The 27,354-nt window shown below is 44.2% G+C and overlaps 1 protein-coding gene across 1 annotated transcript in view; it reads right to left on the reverse strand.

Moving 5' to 3' along the window:
* Positions 1-27,354, reverse strand: part of LOC141107610 (regulator of G-protein signaling 3-like) — a 163,086-nt gene that overhangs the window by 42,551 nt on the left and 93,181 nt on the right. Inside the window, exons 4-5 of the mRNA XM_073598465.1 lie at positions 26,067-26,135; positions 23,868-23,929 (exon numbers count right to left, since the gene is read on the reverse strand). Coding sequence (XP_073454566.1) covers positions 23,868-23,929; positions 26,067-26,135 — 131 coding nt within the window. The remainder of the gene's footprint in view (positions 1-23,867; positions 23,930-26,066; positions 26,136-27,354) is intronic.

The following is a 27,354-nucleotide window of genomic DNA, read 5'->3' on the forward strand; positions in this document are numbered from 1 at the left end:
AAAAAAAAGAATACATAAACTCTACCGACAGTGTTTAAAAAGGCAGCATGAGGACTAGTGATAAGGGGCAGTAGCAAAAAACAACCAATCAGATTTCAGTGTGCTGTAGTCAGATTCGTGTGGGATTTAACACTTGTATACAAGAGTGTTTGGGATCTGCATTTCATTTCATAGGTGGATGGGAAGCAGTCTCGGGACAAGGTCATCCAGCGCCCCCATACACTGCTGCGCCTAGGTCAACCGCCCCCTTCTGCCCACTCCTTGTCCTGGCCCTGTCCCTGAACCTGATGGAGAGTGTTCTGTATGGGTCTGGAGCACAATAGTCGAAATCTAAATTGAATCTCACAAGGTAGTCATTACTGCAAATGAACAGAAACACATGTATTGCAGTGCATTACCACTCCTTTTGAATAGCACCCCAAAGCACTAACACAACGCATTGCGGCATGCCTGCGTTCTAACACAACGCAAACGATCTTGTTTGCTGCAGTGCATTGCGTTAAGAAAAAATGTGACATATGGTATAGGGCGAGCTACACTCTTCCCTACCTATTTTATACTGTTTGTCGATTATTGGTGTCATCCAATAAATACATCGTTTGATCTGCACCACTGGCGCTTTCATATATATTTTCTGGGAACCACCTATACATCTGAGACTTCCATGTGGCTTGGACTCCCCTTTCGGCCTTCCAGAACCAGCAGTCGTGATTGGGACTACAGAGGGAGGATTCCCCTTGAGATCCGGGGTTTCTTGGACCAACCTCCTTCCATCTGGGATCTCTGAGCTTGTCTGATTCGGTGTCACTGGCATCCAAATCCACCTTTTCCGGTAAGGGTATTACATCTGTTTCCTGTTCAAGATCGTATAACCAATGATATACAGAAGTGAAGATTTTCCACTTATGTTGGACTTATTCCACGAACTGTTTATTTTGGGACTACCGTTCCATTGCCATTCATCTGGACATTATTGAACTCCATTTGCTTATTGTGCTATATGGGTCATACTTAGGTTCTTGCTTCTTAAAGAGGGACTCCAGGAATTTTTTGGATTGCATACTTACATTACTCCACCTTAGCACACATCCAATACCAGATGGGCTGCTGGAAAACACTATAGTAGTCTGTGCTACTAAGATGATAGCTGCAGTCCTCTGGGTCCTGCTGATGTTCTGCGTGAGTTGATTCCTCTCTGCACACTGACCGCTAGCATGGCACTGCCTCTATTCACAGAATGCCCTGTATTTTTTTTGAGAATACAAGGCGTTCTGCGGTTGGATGAGGTGGAGAGAAGGGGCAGTGCTGTCACAATTCCCACCTCATTAGATCAGAAAATGCCTGAAAAAAAAAAGCATTCTATGAATGGTGGAGATGGCAAGCGATTGACACCCCCCCCCCCGTGGTCAAGATGCAGTGGGGCAGCTGGTCACACAGAATCTGGAAGATCACAGCGATCGCTGTAGTGGCGCCCGACTACTACAGTGATTATGAGCTTCCCCAGAGGTCCCTTAGGTATGAGATCTACATACTTCCATTGCGCCAAGTAAATGCACAATTAAGATTATACCCGAAGTTCATCTTTAATCTGTTGCCACCCATACAGTGAGGGGAAAAAGGTATTTGATCTCCTGCTGATTTTGTATGTTTGCACACTGACACAGAAATGATCAGTTTATAATTTTAAATTACATAATAAAATAACTGTCAATCTTCCTCGGTGTGTTGCTACATGAAAGATCTCACCTTGTGGAGTGAGAAATCAGAACAGTGAGGAATCGGCCCAGAACTACATGGGAGAATCTTGTCAATGATGTCAAGGCAGCTGGTACCATAGTCACCAAGAAAACAATTGATAACACACTACGCCGTGAAGCACTGAAATCTTGCAGCGCCCGAAAGGTCCCCCTGTTTAAGAAAGCACATGTACAGGCCCGTCTGAATTTGCTAATGAACATATAAATTATTCAGAGGAGAACTGGGTGAAAGTGTTGTGGTCAGATGAGACCAAAATCCAGCTCTTTGGCATCAACTCAACTCGCCATGTTTGGAGGAGGAGGCATGCTGCCTATGACCCCAAGAACACCATCCCCACTGTCAAACATGGAGGTGGAAACATTATGCTTTGGGGGTGTTTTTCTGCTAAGGGGACAGGACAACTTCACCGCATCAAAAGGACGATGGATGGGGCCATGTACCGTCAAATCTTGGGTGAGAACCTTCTTCCCTCAGCCGAGGCATATGAAAGGAGTCATGGATGGGTATTCCAGCATGACAATGACCCAAAACACACGGCCAAGGCAACAAAGGAGTAGCTCAAGAAGAAGCACATTATGGCCCTGGAGTGGTCTAGCCAGTCTCCAGACCTTAATCCCATAGAAAATATGTGGAGGGAGCTGAAGGTTCGAGTTACCAAATGTCAACCTCGAAACCTTAATGACTTGGAGAGGATCTGCAAAGGGGGGGGGGGACAAAATCCCTCCTGAGATGTGTTTAAACCTGGTGGCCAACTACAAGAAACGTCTGACCTCCGTGATTGCCAACAAGGGTTTTGCAACCAAGTACTAAGTCATGTTTTGCGAAGCTGTCAAATACTTATTTCACTCATTAAAATGCAAATCAATTTATAACTTTTTTGAAATGCGTTTTTCTGGATTTTTTTGTTGTTATTCTATCTCTCACTGTTAAAAAAAAAAAAAAACCTACCATTAACATTATAGACTGATCATTTCTTTGTCAGTGGGCAAACCTACAAAATCAGCAGAGGATCAAATACTTTTTTTCCTCACTGTATGTGCGGCAGCAAAAGAGTGTGCTTTAACGCCCCCATGACATACATATGGGTCACTGGATGACCGATACTTCTGTGCTGTAAGCGCACTCACTGTGTGCTCTCTTGGCACAGAGACTGAGCTGTCAAAGACAGCTTTAGGTCCCCATTAATCATCTGTAGCTGGTGGGACCAGCTCCCCGCCATGCGACCACCGTGACAGCCAATCACATGATCACCGGACCTTCACACCACCCCCCGGGTGTACATATCCTATTAAAGGGATGCCAGGGCTGGGCAGGAAGAGGTTAAGAAAAGTGTGGCATTCATTATCTTTGGTGCACTGAGGCCCATACATATTGAATACACTTTTTAACACGCATGCATGGTAAACGTGTGATAACACATGTTCGACATACATGCAAAAAAGTAACGCAGAGGTGTGAATGCGCCCTAAGTAGACGTGGAAAAGTACAGACCACTGCCACAGAGGAAATGAAAGATGTCTGTGATACCCCCTGGGACAGCGCGCCTAGCTGATCTGACTTAATAAAAGAAATGGACATTGTTCTCTCTATACAATGTACGGTTACATGAACTTTTAATAACCTTGCCTGGTGAATCAAAAATGAGAGCTGTAGACTATTTAATACATGAGCCAGTATTTGAAGTGTTACTTATAGACGCCGTGACTATGGAATGCCTTTGAAATCACTAAAATATATATTGATGCAATGTCTCTTCTGCGGTATAGTACACTTATCTGCCTATTCAATAGGATGGGATGGTGTCACTATCACACCACCAGTGTACATAAGGAGCGGCAGCTGTGTCCATGCCGCCGTTCCTATAGACATCAATGCGCCTGCCTGCACAGGGAGGCACGGAACACCTGGTACATCCCCATGCAGGTAAACATGGTCCTCACTCGGGTGTATGCTGTAATACAGTGAGGGAAAAAAGTATTTGATCCCCTGCTGACTTTGTATGTTTGCCCACTGACAAAGAAATTATCAGTCTATAATTTTAATGGTAGGTTTATTTTAACAGTGAGAGACAGGACAAAGCAAATAAATATCAAGAAAACGCATTTAGAAAAAGTTATAAATTGATTTGAATTTTAATGAGTGAAATAAGTATTTGATCCCCTATCAATCTGCAAGATTTATGGCTCCCATGTGTCTTCTATACAGGGAACGAGCTGAGATTAGGAGCACTCTCTTAAAGTGCTCCTAATCTCAATCAAATTCCAATCTCTCCACCATGGCCAAGACCAAAGAGCTGTCCAAGGATGTCAGGGCACAAGATTGTAGACCCACACAAGGCTGGAATGGGCAACAAGACCATCACCAAGCAGCTTGGTGAGAGGGTGACAACAGTTGGTGCGATAATTCTCAAATGAAAGAAACACAAAATAAACTGTCAATCTCCCTTGGTCTGGGGCTCTATGCAAGATCTCACCTCGTGATCACGAGAAAGGTGAGGAATCAGCCCAGAACTACATGGAGGAATGTTGTCAATGATCTCAAGGCAGCTGGGACCATAGTCGCCAAGAAAACAATTAGTAACACACTACGCCGTGAAGGTCTGAAATCCTACAATGCCCACAGGGTCCCCCTGTTTAAGAAAGCACATGTACAGACCTGTCTTAAATTTGCTAATGAACATCTGAATGATTCAGAGGAGAACTGGGTGGAAGTGTTGTGGTCAGATGAGACCAAAATCCAGCTCTTTGGCATCCACTCAACTCGCCGTGTTTGGAGGAGGAGGAATGCTGCCCATGACCCAAAGAACACCATCCTCACCGTCAAACATGGAGGTGGAAACATTATACTTTGGGGGTGTTTTTCTGCTAAGAGGACAGGACAACTTCACTGCATCAAAAGGGCGATGGACGGGGCCCATGTATCGTCAAATCTTGGGTGAGAACCTCCTTCCCTCAGCCAGGGCATATGAAAGGAGTCCTGGATGGGTATTCCAGCATGACAATGACCCAAAACACACAGCCAAGGCAACAAAGGAGTGGTTTAAGAAGAAGAACATTAAGGTGCTGGAGTGGCCTAGCCCGTCTCCAGACCTTAATCCCATAGAAAATATGTGGAGGGAGCGGAAGGTTCGAGTTACCAAATGTCAGCCTCGAAACCTTAATGACTTGGAGAGGATCTGCAAAGAGGAGTGGGACAAAATCCCTCCTGAGATGTGTGCAAACCTGGTGGCCAACTACAAGAAACGTCTGACCTCTGTGATTGCCAACAAGGGTTTTGCCACCAAGTACTAAGTCATGTTTTGCGAAGGGGTCAAATACTTATTTCACTCATTAAAATTCAAATCAATTTAAAACTTTTTTAAAATGTTTTTCTGGATATTTTTTGTTGTTCTGTCTCTCACTGTTAAAATAAAACTACCTTTAAAATAATTATAGACCGATCATTTCTTTGTCAGTGGGCAAACGTACAAAATCAGCAGGGGATCAAATACTTTTTACCCTCACTGTACGCCTATTTGTATGAGGCCTGTTTTGAGAAACAGTTAAATCGAAGGGTTTAGTTCCACTTTAGCCCTGGTTCACACTGAATGCGACTTTGAAAGCGCACTACTTCACTTGAATTATCACGATTTCAAAGCCGCAGGTCAGTGTGATTTCAGGTGCGTCTTGCCTGACATCTGACAGATGTCTATGCAAATCGCACCTGAAACCGCAAAAAATAGTTCAGGAACCTTTTTTCGAATCGGTGCGGCACCGCAAAGTCAGAGTTGTACCGATTTGAACATTTCCAACAACAGGAACTGTGAAACCGGTGTGAATGGGGGCTAAATGTCAGGGTCTCTGTAAGGCTCTTTCACATGGGGTGGATCAGTGATGATCCACCCCGTGAATATCCGCTTGCTCAGCGGGGATCGCTCCGCCGATCCCCGCTGAGCAGGAAAATGACAGGTCTGTCACAGTGCCGCTCTCCCCTATGGGGGATCGGGTGATGACGGACCGTAGAGTCCGTCGTCATCCGATCCGATAACGGATGGAAAAGTAGGTTTTTCCTCCGTTACACTTTTTCGGATCAGAGCGGGTCGGATGTCAGCGGACATGTCACCGCTGACATCCGACGCTCCATAGATGTCTATGGAGGGTCCGTTCAGGTCTGCCTAAAAAAACTGACAGGCGGACCTGAACGGATCGGCCGTGTGAAAGAGGCCTTAGTACTACCCTGCTTTTGAGGGAGCGTTCCTGTGAGGGGAATTTTGGGGCGCAACACCGCTCACTACCCTCTACATCAAAAACTACCCACACCAACATCCTAGCGCTGAAAATGAACATATATGAATTGTTACTTTCAGTGGTTTTCTTTACACTACATTGTGCATTTTTCTGAGGTGATTCTCCCACATGAACTTTATTAGTTACATCTGCAGAACAAACACAAAACCCACTTGAAAGGCTAGCATACATTGTGTGAGCCATGTCCACAAACCCCAATTATATATATATATAGACATTTGACTGCCTGCTCTGGGTTACTGTACATGGCTCTTTTGCTTCATAACACGACAGGCTGTACACATCGCAGGCCTCAGAGAAGGTTAGTGATGGCGCAAGAAGACGCTTCATACTGCAGGAACAGACAACAGAACACATCCTTATCTATCTGCAGAATGATATGAATTGACCTTGAGGCAGCGAGCCATATGTGCTTTCTCCCACAGTTTAACTATATCACACAGCGATATAATGCAATATACATCACAGCTACTCATTGCAGTTCACAACTGGTGAACGCGGGTCCTGCTCTGCGCAGACATGATTACAGCACACCGTCACATGTTGGCCATACATTGTTAGTTCTTTTCGTTCAGCTAGCGGGCTAAATATTAAAAAGAAACAAAAAAAAAAAAAAAGATAGATAGATAAAAATATACATCTATCTACACATATATACACACACACACACATATTTGATCCCCAAGCAACACATGACTTAGTACTTGGTGGAGAAACCCTTGTTGGCAATCACAGAGGTCAAACATTTCTTGTGGTTGGTTACCAGGTTTGCACACATCTCAGGAAGGATTTTGGTCCACTTTTCTTTACAGATCTTCTTTATTTACTTAAGGTTTCTTGGCTGTCACTTGGCAACTCGAGGTTTCAGCTCAGTTTTCTACAGGATTAAGATCTGTAGACTGGCTAAGCCACTCCATGACCTTAACCGCTTCCCATCTGCGCTATAGCCGAATGACGATTGCAGCGCAGACCTACTTTGCCGGGAGGGCATCCATAAACGTCCTCCTGTGCTCGAGTGGCCTGCGCGCCCCCTGCAGGGCATGCGCGGCGCGCTCTGTGACCAGCGAGTCTATGAGACACGGCTGTTCACAGATCGGAGTAAGGGGTCGATCCCGCCCCCTTACTATGTGATCAGCTGTCAGCCAATGACAGCTGATCATGTGATGTAAACAGATACGGTAATCGGCTATTTTTTTCTCCTCACGCAGGTAGCGCGAGGAGAACAAAAAAAAGCTGATCACTGGCGGCTGTGAGAGGGACATTGGTCCCAATCTTGGAGAGCCTCTGCTTCTGTGCCCACTTGTGCCACCTACCAGTGCACAACAATGCAGCCTACCAGTGCCCACCAGCACCACCTACCAGTGCCCACAGTACCACCCATCAGTGCCCACAGTGTCACCTATCAGTGCCACCTATAAATGTCACCAATCAGTGCCTCATCACCAGTGCTGCCTATCAATACCACCTACCAGTGCCCATCAGTGCCACCTATCAGTGCCCATTAGTGCCACCTACCAGTGTCCGGTGCCACCTACCAGTGCCCATCAGTGCCATCTATCAGTGCCCATCAGTGCCACCCATCAGTGCCATCTTATCAGTGGCCATCAGTGCTGTCTTATCAGTGCCCATCAGTGCCATCTTACCTGTGCCTATCAGTGCAGCCCATCAGTGCAGCCCATCAGTGCCCACCATCAGCGAATATCAATGAAGGAAAAAAATTACCGTTTGCAAAATGTAATAACAAACTATGAAACTTTTTTTTTTTTTTTCAAAAATGTCTTTTTTTGTTTGTTTAGCAAAAAATAAAAACCCAAGTGGTGACAAAATACCACCAAAAGAAAGCTCCACTTGTGTGAAAAAAATGATAAAAATGTAATTTGAGTACAATGTAGCATGACCACGCAATTGTCATTCAAAATGTGACAGTGCTGAAAGCTAAAAATTGGTCTGGGCAGGAGGGGGGTTTAAGTGCCCAGTAAGCAAGTGGTTAATGTGCTTCTTCTTGAGCCACTCCTTTGTTGCCTTGGCGCTATGTTTTGTGTCATTGTCATGCAGGAAGACCCATCTATGATCCATCTCCAGTGTTCTGGCTGAGGGAAGAAGGTTCTTATCCAAGATTTTACAATACATGGCCCCTCAATGCAGCAAAGTCAGCCTGTACCTTTAGCAGAGAAACGACCCCAAAGCATAATGTTTCCATCTCCGTGCTTGACTGTAGGGATGGTGTTCTTAGGGTCATAGTTAGCATTTTTCTTCCTCCAAACACGGCGAGTTGAGTTAATGCCAAAAGAGCTCAATTTAGGTCTTATCCGACCACAGCACCTTCTCCCAATCCTTCTCTGAATCATTTATATGTTCATTGGCAAACTTCAGACAGGCCTGTACATGTGCCTTCTTGAGGAGGGGGACCTTGCGGACCTGCAGGATTTCAATGTGGTCCCAACTGCCTTGAGGTCATTCACAAGCTCCTCCCCGTGTGGTTCTGGGCTGATCCCTCAGTTTTTTCATGATCATTCTTACCCCATGAGGCGAGATCTTGCATGGAGCTCCAGACCAAGGGCGATTGATGGTTATTTAGTATTTCTTCCATTTGCGAATAATCGCTCCAACAGTTGTCTCCTTCTCACCAAGCTTCTTGCCGATGGTCTTGTAGCCCATTTCAGCCTTGTGCAGGTCTACAATCCTTTCCCTGATGTTCTTTGACAGCTCTTTGGTCTTGCCCACGATGGTGAGGTTTGAATAGAAGAAAGATTCTGTGGGTAGGTGTCATTTATACACATAACGAGTTGTCATTAGGAGCACCTTCTTAAATCTGTCTACCATATGAGAACATACTGTAGCCAGTCTGCGGGAGCCAGAATTATTGTTGGTTGGTAGGGGAAACAAATACTTCTTTTACTCACTGAACTGCAACTCAATTTATAACATTTGTATCATGTGTTTTTTTTCTGCATTTTTGGTTGATATTCTGTCTCTATCATTTAGGATAGACCTATGGTAACAATTTCTTTGTAAGTTGGCAAACTTACAAAATATGCAGGGGATCAAATAATCATGTTCCCCACTGTATGTGTGTGTGTATATTATATATATATTATATACAGTATATACACACATACATACACACAAACTATACTACCAAAAGTATTGTGCCTTTACACACACGAGCTTTAATGTCATCCCAGTCTTAGTCCATAAGGTTCAATATTGAGTTGGCCCGCCCTTTGCAGCTATCACAGCTTCAACTCTTCTGGGAAGGCTGTCCACAAGGTTTAGGAGTGTGTCTATGGGAATGTTTGACCATTCTTCCAGAAGCACATTTGTGAGGTCAGGCACTACTGATGTGGGCGAGAAGGCCTGGCTCGCAGTCTCCGCTCTAAATCATCCCCAATGTGTTCTATCGGGTTGAGGTCAGGACTCTGTCAAGTTCCTCCACCCCAAACTCTCTCATGCATGTCTTTATGGAACTTGCTTTGTGCACTGGTCCAAATCATTTCCATTGACGAAGAGGAGGGGCCTAGAGAACAAGTGGGGAAACCAGAAAAGGAGGATCGGGGCTGCTCTGTGCAATACCACTGCACAGAGCAGCGAAGTATACCATGTTTGTTATTTTAATTTAAAAAAACAAAAATGAAGGTTTAATGTTACTTTAAGTAGAGAAGCCTGTATCCTGCCAGCATGCTGCAGAGCAGGACCTTTGCTTTCTTTTGCAGAGGTCCCTGCTAAATCAGAGCTATAGCTCGCTCTTCAATCAGAAGAGCAAATTAATTCTGAGGCATTGGAAGTCCACGGACTCTCCCACAGTACAGGAATGGATTTCTCAAATGGGGGATACCATCCACCTTGAGAAGCTTATTTATCAACACAGGGGTAGAAGAGGCAAATTCGATAAATTATGGTCCCCCTGGGTGGATGTTGCTGGTTCAGTCCTGGTGGACCTTGTTATGGACTGTATACTTAGGCCCCTTTCACACTGGGGCGGGGGCGGCGTTGGCACTTTACCGTCGGTATTCGGCCGCTAGCGGGGGGTGGTTTTACCCCCCGCTAGCGGACGAGAAAGGGTCAAAAACCGGCACTTTGCCGGCGGTATAGCCGCGCTGTCCCATTAATTTCAATGGGCAGGAGCGGGGAAGGAGCGGTGAATACACCGCTCCTTCCCCGCTCCAAAGATGCCCCTGGCAGGACTTTTTTTCCCGTCCTGCCAGCGCACCGCTCCAGTGTGAAAGCCCTCGGGTCAGTTTGCAGGCACTATTATTAGCGCAATAGCGCCTGCAAACCGCCCCAGTGTGAAAGGGCCCTAGATGAAGATCAATGCAGACAGCGTGGTGAACATTGATGTAAATACATGTATGTTAATATCTACAATCTTTATATACTTATGTTGCTCTGGGATATGTATGTTTTATTTCTTCTGCTCAACAAAAACCTTTTGTTTGAGAAAAAAACAGCAACTATCTGATGATTGGAGACCTCTAGCTCAGAAGTGGGCATGTTGGATCCCTACAGAAAGACCCCTGCTTCCGCAACAGCTCTGCAGCATGCTGGCAAGGGATAGGTCTTTCTACTTAGGCTATGGTTGCTTTCTAAAGAAAACAAACTTAATGCTTTGCACACCGTTTGTATTGAATGTATTAAGTTGATTGAAACTGCAAGTTCAGCTGAGCTCTAAAAAAAAAATAAAGTACAGGCGGATGCCTTGCAGTGGCCCTGCCCCTTCTTCTGAGTAGTTTTGGAGCTTTGCCTGTACAGAATGGCCTGGCATTCGGCCATAGCAGTGGGCAATGAGTTGCTGCAGGCATGTGCTTCTAGGCAGCTGAATATTGATTAAAAGCCCACTTTAGCATGCCTTAAGTGCCCTAACCCTGTCACTATACTAAACATTCACATTGTTGATTTCACTGGTTTAGTACTGATGACCGCTCCTCTTTAAGGCTGTGTTGGCTCACAGGGAGTTACTGTTTATGTGAAGGTTTTAGTGGTGGCACTTGAGACTGTTCTAAAGGTTATGTCTACAGCAATAAGCACTTAGTGCCATAGAAGAATCAGGTTACATACACATTTTTTTTTTTTGAACATCAGCCTGCCACTCTCCAGCTGCTATATTATGGCAAATCCTGCATTTCTGGCACACAGCGCTATTAAAGAGAACCTGTCACTATCATGAAGGTGAACAAAAAACAAGACAGCTAAAATGCAAACACCCCTTATGGTACCTGCAAATATTTGTACCCTCAATCCCAGGACATCAGATCAATCAAAAGCTGCATGCGGATGCATAGTTGGCACCCCAGCCGGATGCTGGGCACTGGCACAAACAGGCAGACAATGCCGGGGCAATAAAATAAAGGACTTCTAAATCAGGTGTAAAGGGGAAGCCTCCTGAGATCCTGGACTGTGAGGCTCCATTCACACCATAGAGGCGCGACCAAATTTTGTGTGCCTTTTGTGCATTCCTGCTCATTCCCATTAAATTCAATGGGCTGCCCGATGCTTGAGAAATGTGCAAAAAAATTGTAAAAAATGCAGTACCATGCACAAAAAAATGCATGGCGTGCGCGTTTGAAAGATGCGTGGGGGTGTCAGTAAGAATTAATGGCACAGCTGCGTATATGCAAAGGGGGCAGCTTGTTCTTGTGCATTGTGGGAAAGTGCGCAATTTTGAGAGCATTTCCGCAACGTGCTGGTGCGAACGAAGCCTGAATGTAAGAGGAAAAGGATATTAATCCACGTTGTGCACAGATATTACCTTGTAAAAGTTGCAGTGATACTATCACTAAGCTGCACAAAGCCTGTGGCACTAGTAAAGACACTATGGGGTGTAATTATAAAAAAAAAAAAAAAAAAAAAATACCACATTATGGCCACTTGATGGAGCTGACCATATTTAGTTACTATGATCATCAGCTCCATCTAGGGGCCATAATGTGGTATTTTCCTGATTCACTCTATAAAGTGCATTCAACCTGGAAAAAAAGTAGCCTAATAACATTTGCGTTTTCCCCACATTTGCAAAGAACAAACGTACGGTTTCACAGGATGAAAAACACTACAAGTTTTTTTTTTTTTAATCAATACATACCTATAATTTTAGCCCTAGCAACATAGAACACCATTTAATTATAATTATAGTGCTATCTTGGAAAAATATAATATTTTAACATAGAAGGCTCAGCTGTGTCCAAACATGGCCCTGCGGGCCAATATATAGGAGCAGCTTTTAGCAGCTTGTTTCTTAGTATGTGTGGCTATACTGCCACTCCTCTGAAAAGTGATCCATGGTCAAAACACTTTTTAGAGGGTGTCTGATGGGAAGTGAGGAGGCAATATATTGCCACCTCACCTCCTATGTTAACCCTCAAAATGCCAACCCACCACGCTGCAATTGTGTGCTTGGGCCCATTCATTTGACTGCGTTGGGTCGGATGCAGTACCACCTGCTGAACGCAACATGTGATTTCATTTTTTGCCACAAAGGTACAGCCCTGAGGGGCTGGATTTCTGTCATTAGGTGGGAGGTCAGGGGACAGTAAAACTGCATCTCAACTGTCTGCTTTTATGTCCCTCTGTCTGCTCATGTGAATGAGCCCTAAAGTTGCGATCTCCAGCACTGTCATTCTGTTTTCTACTTCACTATGTAGGAGTTGTCACCACATTGTACGAGTTATTTGTTCTCCCATCGATGACACGTCTATAATCAGGCACTCGTCTTTGGTTCGCAGGAAATAGTTACTCAGCCGTGGAAAGTATTTTTCTCATAATTTGGTATTTGTTCGGATGAAATGTTCTTTTTATATCTCCAGCCTCAGATGGCTCCAGTCTTCTGCTCCGCTCATAGACTCACAATTAGCACCATTCATAATCTATCTGTATTGCGAGGAGCCAAAACCCGGTGATTATCTTTGCGTAATATGCGCTACATGCGGCCCCAACCTTTTTGGCACCAGGGACCGGTTTCATGGCAGCCAATTTTCTCAGGGATTGGGGAGGGGTGTGGATGGGTCGGGGGATGGGATATTTATGGAGTATGTCCTCAGCCCCCCTTCACACCACAACCCCCCTTTACAGCACAGTCCCCCCTTGTATCAGTGTCCACAGTTCTCCTTCACATCACGGCACCCCTTTACATCACAGTATCCCTTTACAGTACCCCTTTACATCACAGGGCCCCCTTTACATCACAGTGCCCCCTTTACAGTACAGTCCCCTCTACATCACAGTGCCCCCTTTACAGTACCCCTTTACATCACAGTGCCCCCTTTACATCACAGTGCCCCCTTTACATCACAGTGCTCCCTTTACATCACAGTGCCCCCTTTACATCACAGTCCCCTCTACATCACAGTGCCCCCTTTACAGTACCCCTTTACATCACAGTGCCCCCTTTACAGTACAGTCCCCTTTACATCACAGTGCCCCCTTTACAGTACCCTTTTACATCACAGTGCCCCCTTTGTATCACAGTGCCCCTTTATAGTAGAGACCCCTTTACATCACAGTGCCCCCTTTACAGTACAGTCCCCTTTACATCACAGTGCCCCTTTACATCACATTGCCCCCTTTACAGTACCCCTTTACATCACAGCCCCCTTTACATCACAGTGCCCCTTTACAGTAGAGTCCCCTTTACATCACAGTGCCCCCTTTACAGTACAGTCCCCTTAACAGTACCCCTTTACATCACAGTGCCCCCTTTACAGTACAGTCCCCTTTACATCACAGTGCCCCTTTACAGTATCCATTTACAGCACAGTGCCCCCTTTACATCACAGTGCCCACTTTACAGTACCCCTTTACATCAGAGCCCCCTTTACATCACAGTGCCCCTTTATAGTACAGTCCCCTTTACATCACAGTGCCCCTTTATAGTAGAGTCCCCTTTACATCACAGTGCCCCCTTTACAGTACAGTCCACTTTTCATTAATGTTATGAGGACTGCTCTGTAAATGGGGGCACTGTAATGTAAAGGGGGGCTATGCTGTAAAGGGGCACAGTGATTATAAAGGAGACTGCACTGTAAAGGGGCACTGTGATACAAAGGGGACTGCACAGTAAACATATGTTTCTCCATAACATAAAGGTGGAGGTGTTATGAAGTCCAAGGAGACAGCTAGAACAATGTAAGGGCTGGTCCTCACATGCCGCTCCTCTAAAGAGCATTCTGCTGTGGCACTCTATAACTCAAAGTCACGATGGGACATGTTGTTCTACTAAAGGATCAGTAGACTGTGTGCATGCTGGGGCTTGTAGTCCCACAGCAGCCTTGGCGTCATAGAAAAGCTTTGTTGGTGATTGTGTAACCAAGAAACAATTGCAACCATGGACAATAACCCCCAGTAATAACTGCTGGTAATTACAAGCCAGGCTGGATGAAGTCCCCATGTTGGACAGGGAACCAGACAGATTGTTATAATTATATGATTTCAAGCAAGGTAACGATGACGACAGCAGGCAGCAATATTTGTGTTGCTACATAGCGGAGAAGCAATGGAAAGAATTCTCTCTCAAATCAATGTCAAGTCAATGAGCCAATGTGAAATTAAACCGGTTAGCGGGCTTCCTGGAATAGATACATAAAGAGTAAAAGAAGGGCTGAAATAATGACCTCTCCTGGGGAAACTGCAGCTCTAGCCTCCCTACACTGCTGGTTACATGACCAAAAGCCTCGGCATCTGATCACATGATCTCTGCTGCAGGGGAGCATCAGCCAGTCTGAGTCTGAAACTTTTCCTGTTTAGGAAGGTACTTGTTTAGGCACTTCCTGTTATGGGGTGACAACGCCCTGTCCCTGTCTCCCAATTAAGCTCCTGTGTTGTCACATGGGCCTCTGATAGAGACAACAAGTTTCAGCATACATTACACCAGCATGGTCCACTGTTGTCACCCATTAGTAAATACAGCCGGAGAAATGTCATGCAGCCATCACTGGAGTGCATGTAAATAGGAAGTGGCTGCAGAAAATCAGCAGCACCGAGATACAACAAACAATTGAAAACAAACATTTAATGAAAAAAGCAGTAGCTGTTTTTTATGAACAGTGCTGTAGCAAACAAAATTTCATTTATGGTTTACATTTACTTAAAGCGGGGGTCCACCTATCTATCGTTTTTTTTTTTTTGGAGTTCATTCACAAACTTTTCTTCTCATGATTATCTACTCACATGTTCTGTGTAATAAGTCCGCCTGTGTCCGATTTCGTTGTAAAGAATAACTTATAAAATTCACTGAAGGCGGTTTCCATCTTCATTGTGGGCATTTGAAGCCCACAAGCATGTATTTCCTGGATGCGGTGAATGCTGTGCTCCCAGCATTCACCGAGATGTTGTGATGACGCTGTTGCACAATGCATGCTGGGAAGCCTGAGACTAGCTCCCAGGGGACTGTGGGAGGTCTGGGAGAGGCTAGAAACACGCCTACTCCCATGGGAGGAAAACCAGGAAGTGCAAAGAAGAATAGAAAAAAAAAAGGTAATTACGGCGATTTAAATTTTTTTACACAGCATGTCAGCATCTAGGCAGGGAAGAGAATGCATAGAGATAATGTTCAAAATTTGGGTGGAACCCCGCTTTAAGGGGTTTGTTTATTAAAAAAAAAAACGCTTTCATCCAGCTCTCATTAATCTGGACCATATTTTACTTAATACAGTTATTTCCTATGATCATCAGCCCCATCTAGAGGCTATATTGTGGTATTTACCATATTGAGGTATTTCAGAAAAAATACTGCATATTGGCCACTAGATGGTGCTGACGGTCAGAGGAAATAACTGTATAACTGTATAAACCGTTTGTGAACATAAAGTATTTTAGAGAAAGCCTGGATTCACGCTACTGCTGCTGCATAATCACGCTTCTTCCAGTACATTTTTGTAGCATATTTTTCAAGCGGCTTTGTGAGTTTTGTTTTTTACCAATCACTAGCAATATCTGCTGTGACATCACTGTTGCTAGGAGGAAGACTACATTTTAGGCCTCATGCACGCTGGACGTTTTGCTATAGACGCCTTTCCGATTGGTGGCGTTTTGGCAGAAAAAAAAATTGCTTGACGCTTGAAAAACGTGTGTGACACAATTAGGCGCGTCAAGAATACTTGGGTGTTAATTAATTTCATTGACCAGAATAATTATTTTATTCTGCCTATTCAAATGAATGAACGCTCAAGCATTTGCACACGTCAAGTGGTTTTTCAGCCAAAACGCACTGCATCTGGACGCGCTGGGTGTGGGTTTTTTTCTTTCCTGCCTCTAAATGCCTATGTGTGCATGGACACATAGACTAGTATTATAAAAGAAGTACTTTGGAGGCGACAAATCAACAATATATGAAAAAAATATAGAAAATTATTATAGTAAAATATGTGGTGCAGACAACACCAACAAAAAATTACATATATAGCATAAGCCAAATAGTATGACAGATATAAAGCAAATGCAAATCCTTCAGTTTTACGACCAACACGTTTCTGGACCTATGTAGAGTCCTTTCTTCAAGGGGAATTTAGTTTGAAGTAATACTGATATTCTATTATGAGATAAATTCACACATGAGATTCATATTAAGGGTTACAGGGGAAGAAGATTGTGGACCCTCCAAAGGAAAAGGAGGAGACTCTTTGGAAAGAGCTTCCTCCTTTTCCTTTGAAGGGTCCACAATCTTCTTCAAGTGTCGCACCCACCTGTACCTGTTTGCAGTAATTGTGTCGTTTTCCATCTTGGCCACACTCTTTGTGGCAGGTTCTTTTTTGCTTTTTCTTTATCTGACGGGTACGTTTGTTTTTACTTGGCTTCAACGATGTTCATCCCCTGTAACCCTTAATATGAATCTCATGTGTGAATTTATCTCATTATAGAATAACAATATTACTTCAAACGAAATGCCCCTGAAAAAAGGACTCTACATAGGTCTAGAAACGTGTTGGGCGTAAAACTGAAGGATTTGCTTTTGCTTTATATCTGTCATACTATTTGGCTTAAACTATATATGTACCGGTAACTTTTTGTTGGTGTTGTCTGCACCACATATTTGACTATAATAAATTTCTATATTTTTTTCATATATTGTTGATTTGTTGCCTCCAAAGTCCCGAGTATCTTTTTTGGGGGTACTTCTTTTATAATACTGTTCTAATTGGGATGTTGGCAACGATTTAGGTTTTGGTGGTTGGATCTCTATAAACTGGATACATAAAAAGCTCGGGGCACTTAGAGGCAGGAAATAAAAATGGCAAACGCCCTTAATAGCCACGTTAAAAAAAAATCCAGTGTGCACGAGGCTTTAAAGTGATATTATAGGCATTTAAAAAAAAACAAACATGTCATATTTACCTGCTCTGTGTAATGGTTTTGCACAGAGCAGCCCTGATCCTCCTCTTCTGGGGTGCCCTGCCGGCGCTCCTGGCCCCTCCCTCCTCCCGAGTGCCGCCAGAGCAAGCAGTTTGCTCTGGGGGCACCCGAGCAGGCTCACTCCTGAGCCACTGCTCTGTGTTTCCATTCACACACGGAGCATGGCTCGGCCCCGCTCTCTCCTCATTGGCTTACTGGCTGTGATTGACAGTAGAGGGAACCAATGGCTCCTGCTGCTGTCTCAGTCAATGAAGAGGAAAAGACCTGGGAGAGCCACTGCTCTCATGCTCATCGCTGGATCAAGATAGGGCTCAGCTGAGTATTAGGGTGGCTGCTGCACAGAGAAGGTTTTTTTACCTTCATGCAAAGAATACATGAAGGTAAAAAACCTTGAGCCTTTACAACCATTTTAGGCAAAAATAAAAAAACACACCCAAAGCATGCCAAAAAACACATGTATATGTGTCTTTCATGCAATCCCATTTAAGCCTATGGGACCAAAAGTGCACCGTGTAGCACCAAAAGAAACTCCACCTTTTCAAAAATCACCTTACACTTTTGCACTGATATGAATAGGCACCATAGAGAATAATGTGATTTCCATATTCGTGTGACAGCAGACGCACAACGAACCGCGCTAGAGTGAACAGGGGGGCTTTGTTGCTACTGTTCACAAAATAGTCTTACCATGCGATTTGGTGCCCGCAGATGCACTGCGTTTGCAATCTGTGTTTGGGGTGCCACTAACAATGCTTTGCCACTCACAGTAGATCGCAAAGGCGGTGCATTTTGAGCGCAGTACGGGAAAAGCACATGGAATACACCTTTTCCTGCACTGCATTCTGGTGTGAACTGGCCCTAGCCAGAAATCTAGGATAGGAAATCACCAACAATCCAAGGATGAATTTCCACTATTTATTGTAAAGACGCATTCCAAAGACATGCTGGTAGGTCGATTGGCTCCTGTCTAAATTGGCCCCAGTATGTGTATGAATATGAGTTCCTTGAGGGCAGGGACTGATGTGAATGTACAATATATATGTAAAGTGCTGGGTAAATTGCCAGCGCTATACAAGTATCTGTAGTATCTGTAATAAATGATAAAATAATATCAGAGAGGTCACTGTGCCACATCGACAAATCCCAGTTGCCAGGTCGCCATGGCAAATAGAAATTGCATCCTGGCGCCTGGGTTTTTGGTCAGCCGCCATATCCACCTCCCACTTGCAGCCTGCGCTTGAGCCGCAAGACGGAGCACGGCTCTAGCACGGACATCCAGTTCTGGGAGGGAGTCTATTGATGTCCTCCAAGAACCCCTCCCCCCGCGCACTCCCAGGGGAAGCATCCTTTGGACATAGCTGATCACAGATCGAGGTAAAGGGCCAATCACAGCTGGTTACATGTAAACAAATGCTGGTTATCAGCGTTTCCTTTCCCCTTCGCTGTCACAGCGGGAGGAAAGGAAAGCCGATAACGGCTGTCCTGTGACAGGGGACATTTACATTGATAATCAGGGGCACTGATTATCAGTTCATACCCATTAGTGTAACATAATGCCCACCAGAGCAAGGTGTCAGTGCCCACCGGCGCAGCGTGTCAGTGCCCACCGGCGCAGCGTGTCAGTGCCCACCGGCGCAGCGTGTCAGTGCCCACCGGCGCAGCGTCTCAGTGCCCTCCAGCGCAGCGTCTCAGTGCCCTCCAGCGCAGCGTCTCAGTGCCCTCCAGTGCAGCGTCAGTGCCCTCCAGTGCAGCGTCAGTGCCCACCGGTGCAGCGTCAGTGCCCACCGGTGCAGCGTCAGTGCCCACCGGCGCAGCGTGTCAGTGGCCACCGGCGCAGCGTGTCAGTGCCCATCCGTGCAGCGTGTCAGTGCCCATCAGTGCAGCGTGTCAGTGCCCACCAGTGCAGCGTGTCAGTGCCCACCAGTGCAGCGTGTCAGTGCCCATCAGTGCAGCGTGTCAGTGCCCACCAGTGCAGCGTGTCAGTGCCCATCAGTACACATCTCTGGCTCGAGATCGGGCTCAGGTAAGTGTAAGGGGGGGGCTCTGACTGCACAAGAAATCTATACAGGGCAGGGGCTGCTCAGCAGGGTAGGAGCCTCCTATACACAAGATCATTGCCATTTGCAGCCGGAGTTGTCCAGTTCACTGAAAATATCATCTCTATGCACTCCCTCAGGACAAGGAGCTGCCAAAAATCACTAAAACAACCAACTAATATTTTTAGTTGAGAGAAAAAGAGAGGAGGCTCAAATATTTTTATTTTATTTTTTATTTTATTTTTTTATTGTACAAATCTATCCGCCTGAAGCATGGATACCGAATCAGGGAATTGTGGTACTAACGCAGAGTATGACAATGCAGAAGTATGCAAACAAGGTGTTAGGTTTACTTAAAGTGTAAGTTCGCCTTTTCAAGCTGCACTTACCTATGTGGGTGATGAGTTGTCAGCGCAGCGGTCCGGGGATTTAAAATCCCTGCTCTTAGGGTCTGTTCACACCTAGGCGTTTAGTTTTTAGCCAGAAAGTCGCGCCATTTTTGCCGCGATTTTGTACAGGTCAAAAGGTCACCAATGTAAAAAGCAGAAAACGCCTGTAATCTGCCAAAAAAGAAACTTTTTTGAGAGACTGGTGTTTTGCTTCAAGTGACAGAACGCTCAGATGTGAACAGGGGCTATTGAAATGAATGGGATTTGTCTTGGGCGTTTTTAGAGCTGGGGCTTACAGCAGGAAAACGCCCAAAAAACGCCTAGGTGTGAACAGAGCCTTATTCTTCTCCTTTCTGTAGGGCTTCTGGGACAGATCAGAGCGATTCTGAATACTTAAAGTGGTCACGGACCTCCGCTAACCAATCAGAATGGTTCTGATCTGTCCTGGAAGCCCTACAGGAAGAAAGGGAAGAAAGGCCACACCGACTGTGTGGGCACTGATCGCTCATCACTCACAAGGGAAAGTACAGTGCAGACACCTTTTCATTTTTTTCTGAAAAGGTGAGCTACCCCTTTAAAGACCCTGTCACCTTACCCATTCAGTGAAAAGCGTCAGGGTCTCTTTAACCCATAAAGATAGAAATGGAGCTGCGCTAAGAAAATATATTAACCACAGATTGATGAAACACACAAAAAGTGCAAATACTGTGCATATATGTTGAAATTGCTCCCAACACCACGAGAGGTTATAGATTAGTCCATAATCGTAAACATGTGAAATCTTGATATAACTTGTGACAACACCACAAACTGGTGCTCCTCCACCACATAGATTGCGTGCTTACCAGAGGCAAGCTAATATGAGCTTGCGGCTATTAACCCCGCCAGGGCCTTGTTCCAAAGAAATGGCGATGACAGCTCTCAAATGCTTGATGTAACAGGAACACACAGCAAACAGCCAAGGGAACTCGATCATTCTGTGGTCTCGATTGAGGACCAGAGGGTAACCAAAAAGGAAGAGGAACTCGCCATAGTGTAAATCGCATTAAAAGCATTTAAAAGATTACACTTACACGTAGTAAGAAGTAAACTTGCAAAGATAAAAAAGCCGTCCGGCAAGCGAACACCCATCCACTAGGGTACACAGCGCGATGACGTCAGCACGCCACACCTCCCGACGCGCGTTTCGTCACACTCTGACGTAGTCCTGGGGCACGGGCGACGCACTGACTCATCGCACTATATACTGAACAGACGGAACCACGCCTCGATCTGAGACCCAAGTGGCTGGACCTAAAAGCGCCATATTGGAAACTGGAAAGAAACATCACTTGCCAATATGGGAATTTATCCATGTTAAAAATAAAATTTAAAAGGAATTTGGGAATAAACATAAATCCCGAGGAAGAGAACAAAGAGAGAGCAATAATCTAAGAAAATGTTTTAACATGACCAAACATGAAAAACAACTTCCCGAAGGATAAATGGCCATTCATATTCTTTAACCCTCGTCTTGTACCTTTGTAAATGTCCTGGTATTCAAGGGCTTAAAGCAAGATCACAGCTGCTGCTGCCGTAAGGTTGGTATTGATTTTTAGAGCAGCAAAGGGCTTTCAGGTAAAAGTAATCGCTTTTACAGGGCTCTAAAGGTGCAACCCCCCCCCCCCCCCCCCCGCTCCTGTGGTACTCAGGCTATCCCATTAATCGGGGGAGCCCCGAACTGCGGTACATCTGTTCCCCGATCCACCTGCAACTAATGAACCCAGAAGCAATATTGTATTACATCACTTCTGAGTTCACATCTGTCATTCCCTGGCTACTATACAGATCTGTGCTTGATTATCTGCTGTGGAGAGCAGAGTAGAGCCCTGAGGTATCCATAAAGAGTACCTTTCACCTGCTCAGAGCTATATGGGGGGCTTGTGTATATACATATAAGGTTAATTAAAACATTTTTTAAAGTGTTAAAAAATAATAGAAAAATACAAAATAATAGTAAAAAAAAAGTAATAATAAAAGGAAGGAACAGCATACCAGTGCCGTTCCTTCAGAGCTCTGTGCCGAGGCCGTGACTCATCGCGGCACACCATTCATACGGCCGAAGCCCGCGAACCCGGAAGGAAGACTGGATGAAGATGGAAGCGCCGTGACCCTTGACCCTTTGTTTTCAGGTAAATCTGTCATATTCTGCTAGTATGCGATGCATACTAGCAGAATATGACTAAAATCACCCGGGGGCCTATTTTTTCTTTTTTTTTTTGTTGCAGTTTACTACCGCTTTAAAGTGTAACTAAAGGCTAAATTTTGTGGGTAGAATGAAGAGGGATTAGAACCTCTGTCAGCTTTTTATTACTGTCTGTGTCCCCATTAGGGAGATTCACCATCTCCATTTGTCCTGTTTACTGTTATCACCGAAAGTGAAAGTAAGACACATATGCAATGCGGTAACCAGTGCGATTCCTGTGCGGGTTCTCGCATCGCATGTCTCTTGCAGGCAGTTCACACTGCCCTATGCGAATCGCTGCGGGTGTCGATACAAAGGTAATGACACCCCCAGATCGGTTCGCAGATCGTAGTGTGAACTGTGAAATGGTGCAGGAATCGGATCACATAGGTGTGAACACCCATGCGATCTGATTCCAGAGCGGACCAAAAAAAGGGTTCTGCACCATTTTAGCCCGAATGCGATGCAGATTCAGCCGTACAAATCTGAATGGCTGAACTCACATCGCACAGACATTACATGTGATCTGCACAGCAATGTGTGTGAACCCAGTCTAAAAGAAAATCCAAAAACTGTAATAGTGGGAAAATCTTTCTATTGGGGACACTAGTTCTGGTGATTCAGGTGACAACCAGGGATTCCCTTAGTTTGGAGGGATTTCCTCTCACTTCCTGCTGTGGCTATGGGACAGGAGGTGAAGAGAAATCTCCCCATATGAGAGACAGATAGCAACAAAAAAAAGTGTGACAGGGGTTATAACTAGGGATGCACTGATACCATTTTTTTTACAAAGAGTACAAGTACCGTCGATACTTTTCTTTTTAGTACTCGCCGATACCAATTACCGATACCTACCGCAACTGTTTTGTTTTCACTTCAGCTGTCAGCAATGGTACAAAGCATTGAAAAGTTATTTACAAATGAAATAAATTGATTTTTGTTTTTAATTTTGCGCTTTTTCAATGTGAAATGTGTAAATATATGTTAATATATATGTACAAAAATATTCACTAACAAAGCAAACAAAAAAAGTTTTAATTGTTTATCGTTTATAAAATAGACGTGAAAAAAAAAAAAGCAGGAAAATAATAATTAAATGGAGGAGAATAGGGAGATTATTAAGGCTGATTACAGTAAATTAGGGGTTAATAAGGGGTTAAACAGAGGAACATTTGTTCATTCCTTTGATCTGCAGATGAAGAAACAGAAAGAGTCAAAAAGAAACAATGTTTCTTTTTATTTTAGTGTTTCAGCAGCTGAACAATGTTGTTAATAAACATTGCTGGCTGCTTTTTTTTTTTTTTCACAGCTCCAATTACCGGACTTCTTTAACACTTTAGCTGTCAACAGGGGAGACCCACTGACAGCTCAAAGAACAAGTATCGGTTTCAGGTACCGGTGCATTTGCATGAGTACCGATACTTGCAAATACTCGATATCGGCACCAATACCGATACTAGTATCGGTGCAACCCTAGTTATAACCCTTCCTTACTCTATCCAAAATGAAAATAAAAGTTTTGCTTTGAGTTCTACTTGAAGGTTACAGGTAAAGTTAGTGTGAGGATTGGTGTCAGGGAAGAGGGTGGAGAAGTGTGGGGACACCTCAGGGCAGGGCATTGGGCTCTGCATCAGAAGCTCTATACTGAAAACCAACAATCAATCTTCTGGCACCAAAATCTAACGCAAGGGCCCTACAGAAGGTACGCATTTATGGTTTTACAGAAAAGATGTTACTTTTTTATTCTGTAAATGACACTGAGATTATCTTGTGTGTCCAATTCACACTGAAACAGTGCTAAGCGTTATTCTACTTTAAACACTGTATTACTCACATGGATGAGCAAGCAGGATGTCAAGGGACTGCCTCCAGCTCTGGACGTCTTCTACGCTGGGCCTGCAATGGAGAGAAGTAAGTACGGATAAGGGAAGACAATTAAAGACTTCTCCAACACATCTAAATTGGCATCTTTTATCACGGCACACATCAATGCAAAGCTCGGCGTAATCTGAGAGCAATTCACCGACTGTGTCATGGTCCACCAAAAATAAATGAAACATCATTGTCCTTTAAAATGCAAATAGGGAAATGTCCCATTAAAGGAAATGTTTAGTCAATGACATTTCAGAAATACTTGTAAAAAGAGAGAGGCCTGATGTAGATTTGGGCTATGTGCATATTTAATGTTTTAAAAACTTGTTTCTATAATAATAATTTACCCTGACGATTCTGCCCATTCCTTGGTCCTTATGTGGTCACCACATCCCTCCTTGAGGTTCATACTTAGATTTATCATTTGCACTTTTGCAGGATACATCCAATGGTCTTTATGTGGGTGTATGATACATCCTGGATCCTGAGATATATAAGGCCCCCCCTATCATTAGCTACAAGCTGCCACCAGCTTCTGACCCTAGCTGTAGCAGTGAGATATGTACTGTCAATGAGTGCGTTCAAGCCAAGCCAACCAATAGATGGCTCCACCATAGCCCAGGCCGCTGCAGCCACGTTGTGGTCCTGTGCGGCTGGAGGGAGTCTAGAGCTGTTATGCTTTTATTGTTTCCGCAGATAACATGGCAGGAGGCTAGATCAAAAATATTGGGTTTTTTTTACCCACTTGCCACCCAAGCCAATTCCGGGAGTCCTCTACTATATGTAAAAATCATAATTATTTTGCAGGAAAATTATTTAGAACCCCCAAACATTATATATATCTATATATCCATAGATATATAGATCTATAGATATGTAGCAGAGACTTTAGGGAATAAAATAGTAGTCTTTGCAATTTTTTATGTCACACGGTTTTTGTGCAGCAATTCTTTGAACGCGTTTTTTTTGTGAAAAAAATACTTTCATGAATTAAGAAAAACCAAAACACAATATTTACCGCAATATTGTTGTATAATGTGAAAGATTATGTTACGCTGAGTAAACAGATACTTAGCATGTCATGCTTTAAAATTGCGCACGCTTGTGGAATGGCGCCAAAATTCGGTACCTAAAAATCTTCATATGCTAGAATTATTGTTCTCGATTTAACGTTCCCGGCGATACCTCGCACGTGTAGTTTGAACGCCATTTACATATGCTGTATGTGTTGTGTGCGAGCACTTGGGGAAGGGGGTGCTTTAAATTTTTTTTTTTTTACACTTTCCCTTTTGTTGACTTTTATTACTATTAAAAGGAATAAAATATAAACATCCCTTGTAATAGGAATAGGGCATGACAGGTCCTCTTTACAGAGAGATCTGGGGTCTATAAGTCCCCACATCTCTACTCTTTGCTGAAAAGCCTGAGATTAAAAAATTTCTATCTAAAAAAAAAACATCAGTGTTTACATCTGCCAGCGCCGGAAGTGAGGCCATGATGTCGCTTCCGGCCTCCGAGGGTCCATCTGGTTCATGGCCATCTCTATGGTAAACTGCCGTTGGCAGAAAAGCACCGGAGGGCGGCGGGATGAGCCTGTAAAAGCAATCAGGCAGCTAAACAGCTGCTATGATGACTTTTATATTACAGGAAATCGCCGGCTGAAAAAAAACAAAAAAAGAAAAAAACTGGATGATGCCTGTAGCTGAAGGCATCATCCAGATATCTCCACTTCAAGTCCCCAACATCAAATGATGTCAACCCGGGGGAAGTGGTTAAAAAACAACTAAAAATAATAAATACACTGGGAAGAGACATATTTGCTCATTACATAGGCAGGCACTGTTTCTTCCTTAGTAGTGCTGCACAATGGCAATGCTTTACTGCCCTTCTAAGATACACTTTGAACTAAAATAAAAGACCCTTAATGACTATCACATATCCTGACTGCACTGCATGACATACATACAGCCACTAGAGGGAGTCCCCACTAATCTGGGTATGAATTATAATCATGAAAATGTGGAGTACTACATAAGTCAAAAAGCTGAACTTACATTTCAATTACCTTCCCGGTAAGCTTCAACGATAGAAATGAATGCTCGCTGAAAATACAATGAGACACAATGCACAAGATATACATATAAATTATACAAGGTATTACCGTGTAATATGAGATGAATGAGATGGCCACAGTCGGAACAGAGACAAATGGCTTCTTTTGTGCTTCTGTCTGCGATAGAGAAAATCGAAGTCATATAACATATATACACATTTATATACATATATAGTTATGAAGGTGTCACCTTCACCTCCATAACAGTTCCAAAATACACCCCATTCCTAACCAAAGACACCACCAGGATACTTATTCGCTCCTTTGTTATCTTTTACTTCGACTGTTGCAACTCCCTCCTAGTTAGCTTAGCTTTACACATGCTATCCACGCTTCAGTCTATCATGAATGCTGCTGCCAGATGCATCCACCATACCAACCGTTCAGTGTCCACTGCCCCTCCACTGGCTTCCACTCGCCCAATAAATAAAATCAAAATACTAACAACATATAAAACCATTCACAACTCTCCCCCAGCTACATCACTAACCTCATCTCAAAATATCACCCTAACCATCTGCTTTATACTTCTCAAGACCTCCTACTCTCTATCTCCCTCATCACCTCCTCTAATGCTCATATCTAGGTCTTCATTAGTCTCTGCCATGCTCTGGAGCTCCCTACTCCAATCTGTCTGGCTACCTAAAACTACCTTTAGACAATTCCTGAAATTTCAAAATATCACCCTAACCATCCTCTTCTGCTCTCCCAATACCTCTTCTCACTTCCCAAGACTGCCTGGTCTCTAGGCACTTGTCACCTCTTCCGATGCTTGCCTCCAGGACTTCTCCAGATCCTCTCCCATCTACTGGGACTCCCTACACCAAACTGTTTGGCTATCTCCTACTCTATCCAGCTTTAGACAATCCCCGAAAACTCAAAATATCACCTTGACTGTTCTATTCTCTCCTCCCATGACTTCCTACTCTCTAGGCCCCTTGTCACCTCTTCCAATGCTTGCCTCCAGGACCTCTCCAGATCCGCTCCCATCTTCCTATTAGCCTAACTGTCCTCTTCTCTCTTACAAAGACCTCCTTCAAGGCCTCCTGCTATCTGACCAACTCATCACCTCCTCTCATGCTTGCCTCCAGGACGTCTATAGAGTCTTTCTACCCTCTGGTACTCCCTACCCCAACCTGTCCAGCTTTGGACAATCGATGAAAACTTGAAATATCACCCTAACTGTCCTCTTCTCTCTTCCCATGACTTCCTGCTCCCTAGGCCATTTGTCACCTCCTCCCATGCTTTCCTTCAGGACTTCTCCAGAGTCTCTCCTACCCACTAGAACTCCTTAGCCTATCTGTATGGCTAGTCCTTGCTCTGTCCAGCTTTAGGC

The sequence above is a fragment of the Aquarana catesbeiana genome, linkage group LG09 (assembly GCF_042186555.1).
Source record: "Aquarana catesbeiana isolate 2022-GZ linkage group LG09, ASM4218655v1, whole genome shotgun sequence".
Lineage (NCBI taxonomy): Eukaryota > Metazoa > Chordata > Amphibia > Anura > Ranidae > Aquarana > Aquarana catesbeiana.